General features: G+C 36.9%; 1 protein-coding gene across 1 annotated transcript in view; it reads left to right on the forward strand.

The window, feature by feature from the left end:
- The first annotated feature begins 937 nt into the window (after positions 1-937).
- CCT2 (chaperonin containing TCP1 subunit 2) overlaps positions 938-11,521 on the forward strand; it is a 39,069-nt gene continuing 28,485 nt past the window's right edge. The window contains exon 1 of the mRNA XM_026648943.1: positions 938-985. Coding sequence (XP_026504728.1) covers positions 938-985 — 48 coding nt within the window. The remainder of the gene's footprint in view (positions 986-11,521) is intronic.

The raw sequence follows: 11,521 nt of genomic DNA on the forward strand, positions 1-11,521 counted from the left end.
GGGAGAAAATCTTGAAAATGTGATCCCTAAAGGATCAAAAACCAGAAGGCATCTAAAAAGAAGCCAAATCCACTCTCGTGATTTTTTTTTTTTTTCTGATTCATGATTTTTGAATGCTTGGTGTTGGTAATACTTTTAATATGACAAATGCAAAAATACATCATGCTGCACCTAAAGGGAAGTGTATCTCTAGCATAAAGAGTGCATTTTAGCATTAATGGTAATGATGGTGGTTAGGTTCAGGCTGATCCCTTCCCCCACATATTTTCCATTTCCCTAAGCAGGTACTAAATATATGGAGTTATACCTATCTCATAGAACTGGAAGAGACCCTGAAAGGTCATTGAGTCCAGCCCCCGCCTTCACTAGCAGGACCAAGTACTGATTTTGCCCCCTCAAGATCCCTAAGTGGCCCCCTCAAGGATTGAACTCACAACCCTGGGTTTAGCAGGCCAATGCTCAAACCACTGAGCTATCTCCCCCTCCCTTGATTAAGCAGGAAAGAGATAGAAACTACTCAATTCATCTATGGCATTGTTTTTATTTAATTTTCCCATGAAGTAGTTGCACTTTACCCTTAGAAACTTGGTTGTATCTTAGTCTCTTTAAAGTTGTGGTGTTAGATTCACTATCTGCAGATCTGGGGTTCAGTTTTTAGCTGAAATTTCTCAACTGTATTTTTAAGCATATTTATTTTGGACCCACAGGTGTACAGAGCAAGATGCAACAAATATGTAACAGTTTATTGGAAAATAACTGGCCTAATATGTGAAGATTACCTAACCAATGCCCACAAAACGTGGCAAATTTTCTTTTAATTCTGTTATTTATCCACAGTGTGCAGCTGGCCCCTGCGTTTCAGGCACATGACCTATTCCACACTACTAATCCTCCAATGTGTAAAGCCTTTAAGCTAGAAATCGCTCCACCCGATGCCATGACTAGTCAAAGGTGCGGTGTGTTCATAGATTATACTACTTTTCAAGTAACTGCTCTAACCAATTCTTATTTGCAGTATATAAAATAATATTAGGAAGCACTGTCCAAGACTCCATTGTTAATGTTGCATTGAAAATGCAGTTAAAGTGGGAATTTAATCCATTGGTTACACAAAGAAAAATAAGTATTTCCTTCCGAAATTGATACTGCATACTTAAGAGGTCCAGAATTATATTTTATGAAAGTTTTTTTCCAGTGATTCTATCAAATACATTTTAAAATAACCAATTCTGAAAATTTTGATTGGCTTTATAACGTTCTTTTGGTTTCTCCTCAGTGAAGTGTCTAAATAAAATGTACTCATGTACTGATGATGTATTCAGTATATGGCAGGTGTTGAATATAACAAGTTACACAGTAAGGCCCTAATCTTGCTCTCATTTAAATCAATAACAAAACTATTATCTTCAGTAGTGCAGTATCAGGCCCCCAACTATTTTTCTTTACATTTTGCACTTACTACTTAAATGCTGAGATATTTGACTGTCTGTGTGTTCAAATCTCTGACACAGAAAGCATTTTATTGCAACATAGAATGCAGTTAGTCTGGGCCACAGCTATGATATACAGGGCCCAGGTCAAGATTTCAAAGCAGGGCCACTCTGTGGCCCAGCTCCCTGCAACAGCCGCATGAGCAGCTACCCCATATTGTTCCTTGGAGCCTCATTTCCTCCTGTTCAAGGGCTAGTCTCACCCTCCCTAGTGTTTGATAATCCATCACCCTTCACCCAGTCAGGCTTTCATATTCACTCAGAGCCAAGACAGGCACTGAAAGAAATGGAGGCATCTACACTCAATTCATTTAACTTCAGGTAAATTAAATAGTACTTTCATGGTCATGGCAACCTGAAAGTGTTATCTAAGTGTGAGAGAGACAGAGACAGATCTCCTTGTGTAAATCAACAATTGGTTATGCCAACCTACACCCACTGAAAATCCAGCCCAGAATATTCATGTTGGTATCTGGGGTAGATCCATTTTGTCCAGGATGAGGCAGTATCAGTAGAGGACAGATTGCCTTTGCTGTCTTTCACTTCAATTAAGAGTAGGGCTGTCAAGCAATTAAAAAAAAAGAATCGCAATTGCGCAATTAAAAAATTAATCGCAATTAAAGGATACTAGACTATAATTTATTTAAATATTTTTGGATATTTTCTACATTTTTCAAATATATTATTTCAATTACACCACACAGTACAGTGCTCACTTTATATTTATTTTTATTACAAATATCTGTGCTGTAAAAACAAAAGAAATAGTATTTTTCAATTCACCTCATAAAAGTATGTAATACAATCTCTTTATCATGAAAGTTGAACTTACAAATGTAGAATTATGTATAAAAATAACTGCATTCAAAAATAAAAATGTAAAACTTTAGAGCCTACAAGTCCACTCAGTCCTACCTCTTGTTCAGCCAGTCACTCAAGCAAACAAGTTTGTTTACGTTTGCAGGAGATAATGCTGCCCGCTTCTTGATCACAATGTCACCTGAAAGTGAAAACAGACGTTCGCATGGCACTGTTGTAGGCGTCGTCGTAAGATATTTATGTGCCAGATGCGCTAAGGATTCATATGTCCCTTCATGCTTCAATGACCATTCCAGAGGACATGCGTCCATGCTGATGACGAGTTCTGCTCGATAAAGATCCAAAGCAGTGCAGACTGATGCATGTTCATTTTCATCATCTGAGTCAGAGGCCACCAGCAGAAGGTTGATTTTCTTTTTTGGTGGTTCAGGTTCTGTAGTTTCCACATTGGAGTGTTGCTCTTTTCAGACTTCTGAAAGCATGCTGCACACCTCATCACCTTCAGATTCTTAAACCTTGGGTCAAGTGCTGTAGCTACCTTTCGAAATCTCATATTGGTACCTTTGCGTTTTGTCAAATCAGCAATGCAAGTATTCTTAAAACTAACATGTGCTGGGTCATCATCCGAGACTGCTATAACGTGAAATATATGGCGGAATGCAGGTAAAACAGAGCAGGGGACATACTATTCTCCCCCAAGGAGTTCAGACACAAATTTAATTAACGCATTATTTTTTTAACAAGCGTCATCAGCATGGAAGCATGTCCTGTGGAATGGTGGCCGAAGCATGAAAGGGCATACAAATGTTTAGCATATCTGGCACATAAATACCTTGCAACGCTGGCTACAAAAGTGCCATGCAAATGCCTGTTCTCACTTTCAGGTGACATTGTAAATAAGAAGGGGGCAGCATTATCTCCTATAAATGTAAACAAACTTGTTTGTCTAAGCTGAACAAGAAGTGGGACTGAGTGGATTTGTAGGCTCTGAAGTTTTACATTGTTTTGTTTTTGAGTACAGCTATGTAACAAAAAAAAATCTACATTTGTAAGTTGCACTTTCACTATAAAGAGATTTTATTATGGTACTTGTATGAGGTGAATTGAAAAATACAATTTCTTTTGTTTATAATTTTTACAGTGCAAATATTTGTAACAAAATAATTTAAAGTGAGCACTGTACACTTTGTATTCTGTGTTGTAATTGGAATCAATATATTTGAAAATGTAGAAAAACATCCAAAAATATTTAATAAATTTCAGTTGTTTAACAGTGCTATTAAAACGTCAATTAATCGTGATTAATTTTTTTGTTAATCGCGTGAGTTAACTGCAATTAATCGAGAGCCTGAATTAAGAGTGAACAAGTTTTCATTGAATTGTTACTACATAGTGTGTGATGTTGCATCCCTGATGTGGAGCTCTGTAACAGAACTGCCTGCTTCATATAAGGTGGAATCCGTAGTAGAACTCCCTATCTGCACTGTACTGTGTTATTTATGGCTGCAAATAAAGATGAATTTGAGGAAACGTACTGTAGAAACTGGTAGTGGATCTAATTGGTTTCTTAGAGGAAAATTTATTTTTCTCTCAACTGTCACTAGAAGAGGGTAAGACAAGTTTGAGCCTGCTTGTTGGCTGATAGAAATTGATTTTGGCATTTAAATGTAGTTTTTTTCCATGAATAGCAATTCAGGCATTCAAATTTGACAGTATTTACTTCATAAAAATATTTAATCAAGCTCATGTAAGATGTGTTCATGTTGAATTCTTCATTTACATTCTCAAAAACAACAACAAACAAACAAAAAGCCATGGGGAAATTCCAGCACAAAAAACTGCGTTAACGTGGAGCTAAGGTTGCTGATGTCCATTCCTAAATAGTACTCATTAAAAAGATAGGAAATCTTGAGTGAAGGTTCTTTCACAATCTTTAGAAATTATTTCCTCTTCTAGGCAACACACACATAAGATTAATAGGAAATTAAAATTTACATAGCAGACTTAACTCTGACCATGTATATGTTAATGTTTCTTGTAATTGTACTTTAAGTATGACTTCAGACATTTGTCAGATGTATTATTAGGATATTTCCTAATGTTGTTTAGTCCAATTTAACGCAGTATTTTGTGTGGAAATATGTAGGTATATAGGTGGAAATATGTCTGAGATATCTTTAAGTCATGAAACAAGTATTGGACATTTTTATATTTTTTTATATATTTACGAAGGGCATTTAAAATTTTTCTTGCAGTTTTAATAATTATCTAGTGTGATAATACACACATTGTGACAAAGTTTTCTGATATATCCATTACCTTGGTGTATTTCTATTTAATGTAGCAAATATGTATATATACAAATGAGATGATGTAAAAATATAATTAAGAATTAGGTTGTATGCTCCTTGGGGCAGGGACTAAGTCTTCCTTTGTGTTTTGTAAAGAGCCTAGCACAATGGGACCCCAGTGCTGACTGGTGTCTGAGAATTACAGTGATAAAAATAAGAGATGATGATGAAGATGCAAGGCCAGAACTTCACCTTTATTTGAGAAGCATGAGTACTAAGGTGCCATGAAGCTCACCTTTCCACTCCCTGATTCTGGGGACCACAGTGTGCCTGGCTGTTTCCCATGAACATTCTCCCCATCAGCTGCAAACCAGCCCAAAATCACAGCAGGTGAATGATAGAGCATAGGGGTATATCAGCCATGCTCCCATTCCTCTAATCACATTCTCTGTGCTGGCAGCAGAGGTGGGGGTGTGAGGTAGGAGCCTCTCTGTGGATTACTTTTGTACTGGGGTGATCTTGAGCTGGATACACTGTCTCTGGGCCCGTTGAAGCCTAAAGAAAGATTTCTGTTGATTTCAGTGTCTGGACCAGGTGCTACCTGATCAGATTCAGCTGGCAATGAGTGTAAAATGGCTGCACTATACCAGAAGATCTGGCTGATCAAGCTATTCAGGAATGGCCTAAAAATACTGTAAAAATATAAATATATTTAATTACCTATACTAAAAAAAATTCCTATTTGTGGTGGCCAGAGTTAAAATTACTATATAAATTTTTATTTTAGTCATACATATGTGTACATTGATTGAGCTGTTATGTATGAAAGAGGAAATGATTCTAAAGAGTGTGAAAGAAACAGCTCAGGATTCCTTGTATTTTTAATTCTAGGAATGGACATCAGCAGCCTTGACTCCAAATTAATGCAAATTTTGGCATTGGATTGTGGGTGTGTGTGTGTGTGTGTGTGTGCATGTGGATGTGTGTGTGTATGCATACACACACACACAAAATATACTACATATTGGTACTAACTTTGTACTTTCCCTGAAGTTGCCAAATCTTTAACACATACATTCTCACTTGTAAGATATTGGTACTTAATTACTGAATGTATAGGATATGCTTCTGGTTTGAAAAGGAAAATTAGTGTTGTATGGTATCCCACAATACAGTGTGTCCCAACTTAAACATTGCCTTTTTTTGCATGTAACACCTCATTCTGTAGTTGCATCACCTAGGACTATTACTTCTGAACCATTGTCTGCATCTTAACTAAACTGCAAATTTGCAATTACAGTACAACTGAATACAGCTCTAGCATGAAAGCTGACTGGTAGTAATAGTACAGCAGTCACCATTGTGCCACAAATGCATTTATTAAATGCAGAAATATATATTTCTATAAAGGCCAAAATCATGTTTTTATGTTCCTTTATTGTCATTACATTGTATGATATTGTAAGATTATTTTATGTTCTAATTTGCATTATAAAATGTTTTTTCCTACTTAAAGGCATAAATATAACAACTTTGTATAAAGGTAGCTTTCTAGATTTTTATTTCTTATAAAAAGTCTAAATAGTGGGAGTACCATTGCCAAATTGTTTATACAATTTCCATGAACTTTGCCCTGTTTGGTTAATCTTTTACAGACATTCCATGTTTCTTTTTATGAGAAAATTGACACTTTCTGCATAGTACAGTATTTTTATGCTGTTCCAAATCAGCATATTAGAATTTTAATTTAATTTTGGTTTGCATTTTCATTACTGATAGCTTACCAAATGTTCATTTTTAAAAAATGTATTATGTAATGTTGACAACATTGTCCTCCTCCCTCATCAGTGCCAACTTCATTTTTAAAAAAATTGTAGCATGGCAATAAAAATGATTTTACATTGTAGGGAGCATGTGAATTTCTTGTCTGAGACTGGGTTCTGGTTTTCATTATTCAATATTGGGTGTGTTGTACCTTCAACCCAAAGGAAAAGATATTTGTCCTTTTTCACCATTGTCCCTGGCATATCCATAGCCTTATTAGCTGGCATTGTGTATTCACTTTATTTTCTGAATCTAATTTATCACAAAGATGCCTCTATTCTATTTCTGATGTATTACTAGGATGTATTACTAGGATATATAATGTTTTAAGTTTGGAAATTTTCTGTGGTGGCCCTGGAAGTATCTCTGTGAATTTTTTTGAGTAGTGTTCAGGCCTTACATCTTTGTAATATATAGAAAGTTGTTGCTTTTTCAGTGTGGTGCCATTTAAATTGATACATACCCCATATTTCTTGAAGTAAATAATCAGTTCTATAGAAAATGAACTCAGTCTTCTTCAAGGCAGATAGCAAAATTAGGTCAAGAGTCATCCCCTTCATCACAAGAAGTTAATATGTCATTACTGAATTAACAGCACCAGTAAAGGTATTAAAACAGCCTTGTAAAATCACAGTGGCAAGGACTATAAATTTTAATCTGCAATAGTTTAACATACAAAACTGAACTACTGGTTCAGCAGTAAGCATAGGGTCCAAGACTGTATTGATGAAGCCCCAATGATAGTCATTTATGCTCTGACTCAACCGTCCATCCATACGCAGCTAAGCACTTAGCCTGTGCTTAACTCTAAGCCCTTCCTTATGTTCCACTGACTTCATAGAAATATAGGGCTGGAAGGACCTCAAGAGATCATCTAGTCCATCCCCACCCCCTATTCTGAGGCACAATTGAGTATACCTAGACCAGCCCTGACAGATGTTTCTCTAACCTGTTCTTAAAAACCTCCAAGGATGAGGATTCCACAATCTCCCTAGATAACTTGTTCCAGTACTTAACTTCCTTATCGTTAGAAAGTTTTTCCTAATATCTAACTTAAATCTCCATTGCTGCAAACTAAGTCAATTACTTTTTGTTCTACCCTCAGTAGACATGGAGAACAATTGATCACCATCCTCTTTATACTAACCTTTTACATATTTGAAGACTGTTGTCTCCCCTCAGTCACCTTCTCTCTAGAGCAAACGTGCCTCGTTCCTTTAATCCAGGGGTAAGCAACCTATGGCATGTGTGCTGAAGGCGGCACGCAAGCTGATTTACCGGTCCAGGGAGCTCTGCATTTTAATTTAATTTTAAATGAAGCTTCTTAAACATTTTTAAAACCTTATTTACTTTACATACAACAATAGTTTAGTTACATATTATAGACTTATAGAAAGAGACCTTCTAAAAACGTTAAAATGTATTACTGGCACACGAAACCTTAAATTAGAGTGAATAAATGATGACTCGGCACACCACTCCTGAAAGGTTGCCGACCCCTGCTTTAATCTTTTCTCATAAGTCATGTTTTCTAAACCTCTTAGCATTTTTTTTTGTTCTGCTCTGGACTGTCTCCAATTTTTTCACATTTTTTAAAAGGTGGTACCCCAAACTGGACTCAGTACTCCAGATGAGGCCTTGCCAGTGCTGAGTATAGCAAAACAATTATATCCTGTGTCCTACATATAGGGTGACCAGACATCAAGTGTGAAAAATCAGGATGGGGTGGGGGATAATAGCCTATATAAGAAAAAGACCCCAAAATCGGGACTGTCCCTATAAAATCGGGACATCTGGTCACCTTACTACATATGACACTCCGGTTACTACATCTCAGAATTGCATTTACCTTTTCCACAATACTGTTATAACTTTGGGATCCTTTTTCTGCAGTACTACTGCCTAGCCAGTTATTCACATTTTTATTTGTGCATTTGATTTTTCTTTGTTCTGCAGGTACTTTGTATTTGTCTTTATTGAATTGCACGGTTATTTTGAATTCTGATACTTTGAAGGAAAGTATTTGCAACCCCTCCTTGCTTGGTGTCATCCACAGATTTTATAAGCATACTCTCCACTCCATCAACCAATTCATTAAAAATATTGAATAGTACCGGACCAAGACAGATCTCTGTGAGATACGCTCCTCCCAATGTGACAGCGACCCATTGATAACTATTCTTTGAGTACAGTTTTTCAACCAGTTTTGCATCCACTTTTTAGTAATTTCATCTAGACCACAATTCCCTAGTTTGCTTATGAGAATGTCACATGGGACTGTCATGTCATCATCTTGATTTTTAGTAAGGCTTTTATCTACCACTTCACCCCTGTCCACTAGGCCAATAACCCTGTCAGTGACGGAAATTAGGTTGGTTTGGTATGTTTTTGTTGTTGATAAATCTATGTTGGTATTCCTTATAGCCCTATTCTCTAAGTGTTTACAAATTGATTAAGTTGTTCCAATATCTTTCCAGGTATCAAAATAAGACTGACTAATCTATAATTCCCTGAGTCCTTTTTCTTTGCCTTTTTAAATATAGGTACTATGTTTGCCCTTCTCCAATTCTCTGGGATCTCACCCATCCTCCCTGAGTTCTCAAAAATAATTGGTAACAGTTCTGAGATTTCTTCATTCAGTTCCTTAAGTACACTAGGATGAAGTTCATCAGGCCCTGTTGACTTGAGTACATCTAAGTGATCTAAATATTTAACTGTTCTTTCCCTATTTTGTCTTACATACCTCCCCCCTTGTTGTTAATATTAATTGTGTTATCTGGTCACCATTAACCTTTTTAGTGAAAACTGAAGCAAAATAGGCATTAAACATGTCAGCCTTCTTGATGTCATTTATTAGCTTTCTTTCCCCGCTAAGTAGAGAACCTACACTTTCCTTAGTCTTTCTCTTGCTCCTATTATATTTAAAGAACCTCTTCTTGCCCTTTATGTCGCTTGCTAGGTGTAACTTATTTTGTGCCTTAGCCTTTCTATTTTGTCCCTACATGCCTGTGCTATTTTTTTTAACTCCTCCTTAGCAATTGGTCCATGTTTCCACTTTTTGTAGGATTCTTTCGTGATGTTCAGGTCATTATAGCTCCTGATAGAGCCATGTTGGCCTTACTGTTCTTCCTCTGTGTTCTTCATGATGGGACAGGTTGCAGTTGTGCCTTTCATATTGTCCCCTTAAGAAACTGCTGGCTCTCCTGAACTCCTTTATCCCTTAGATTTTTCTTCCCATGGGACCTTATCTCCAATTCTCTGATGTTAATTTGCTTTTGTGAAGAATGTAAGACTGTCAAAAGCCTTACTAATGTCAAGATAATATCACATCTACTGCTTTTCTCTATTCACTAGATTGGTACCTTGTTAAAGAAGAAAATTAGATGGGTTTGGCATTTGTTCTCAATAAATCCATGTTGGCTGTTACTTATCACCTTATCCTCTAAGTTTGAACAAATTGATTTTGTTTAGTTCAGTATCCTTCCAGCTATTGATGCTAGTCTGATTAGTCTATACTTCTCTCCCCCTCCCCCTTCTATAAAGATAGGTATGTTTGTCCTTCTCCTGTCCTCTGGCACCTTACCCTTCCTCTGAGTTCTCAAAGATAGTGGCTAATGGTTCATTGATGCCTTTGGCCAGTTCCTTAAACACTCTAGGGTGATTTTAATCAGGTCCTGCCAACTTGAATACATCTTAACTTATTTAAATATTCTTTAACTTGTTCTTTCGCTATTTCTATCCTGTTCTTTAAACACCCCAACTTCTCTTTTGATGGCTGCTGCACAATGCACAGATGTTTTCATTAAGCTGGCCAAAATGATGCTTCAGCTATTTTAAAAAGTGTTTAAAGTTATCAATTTAAAAATAACTAAAACTGTTTTAATTAACAAGAGATTTCTCGAAACCTTATATTTTCCCAGACTACTTCTCCACAGAGCCTATAAAACAGTTCTTAGAGCCTATGAAAGTTTCATAAATATTGAATTCAAACTGTGGGAGAGGGGGAAGAGGTGTGGTGATTAAAGAAAGAAAGGCAGCAGTAGCTGCTTAAACACATTTTCCTTTCTACCTCATACGGCGACTAGCTATACCTAATACAGGCTTTAAAGGTAGTAAACATGAGGATGAAGTTTTAAGCAGTTGAGTATTCACAAAGAGGTACATGAATAATACAGGGTTAGTGATAGTGTGGTTTCTTGTGTGCCAAAAATGGCATCAGGCCAAGGCTTGGACACCTAGTTGACAGTCTGGAAAATATAGGGGCAGATAGCTGCTTTTCAGCTCTCTTTGTAAGACACTATGGGTAAGACATTTTAAAAAGTGCACTATAGTACTTTAATGAAGATGCTACTACACCCATGTATTAGGGGGTAGCCGTGTTAGTCTGTATCCACAAAAACAAGAAGTCCGGTGGCACCTTGAAGACTAACAGATTTATTTGGGCATAAGCTTTCGTGGGTAAAAAACCTCACTTCTTCAGATGCCATGGGAGATCTTCTCTCACTGGCATAGTTAATCTACCTCCACAAGAGGCAGTAGCTATGTTGATGGGAGAACTCTGCTGATGACACAGCGCTGTGTACACTGGAGGTTAGAGTCAGTACAATGGCATTGCTCAGGGCTGAGGATTTTTCATACCCCGGGCCAACATAGGTATATAGATGTAAGTTTGTAGTGTAGACCTGGCCTAAGGATTTTTGTACCCTGATGGTAGCCATTGTGCTGGTTTGGTGAGCTTTGATGAAAGCAGGAGAGCTGCCTTCTATTACAAGCCTTTTGCCTTGTAATAGAATATTTAAGCCAACTACTAATTGAAGATTTGAAAGTTACCAATAACTGAAGGTAGGAGGAGAGGAAAATAAAATATTCAGACATGCTTATTACTGCACATTTGAATATTCTAATTTTCAGGTTTTGAAGCTGTCTCAAATGTGGAGTTTCTGGAATTACAACTCTGACTCTGCCTCGTGTGCTGGATAGGCCTATCATAGGAAAGGCAAGCCTGGATGCTGAAACAAATTCACCCATTTTCTCTTTCTCAGAGGGGTATCCATGTTAGTCTGTATCCACAAAAACAACAAGGAGTCCGGTGGCACC

This window comes from Terrapene carolina, unplaced genomic scaffold (genome assembly GCF_002925995.2).
Source record: "Terrapene carolina triunguis isolate 2854851 unplaced genomic scaffold, T_m_triunguis-2.0 Scaffold68, whole genome shotgun sequence".
Taxonomy (NCBI): Eukaryota; Metazoa; Chordata; order Testudines; family Emydidae; genus Terrapene; species Terrapene triunguis.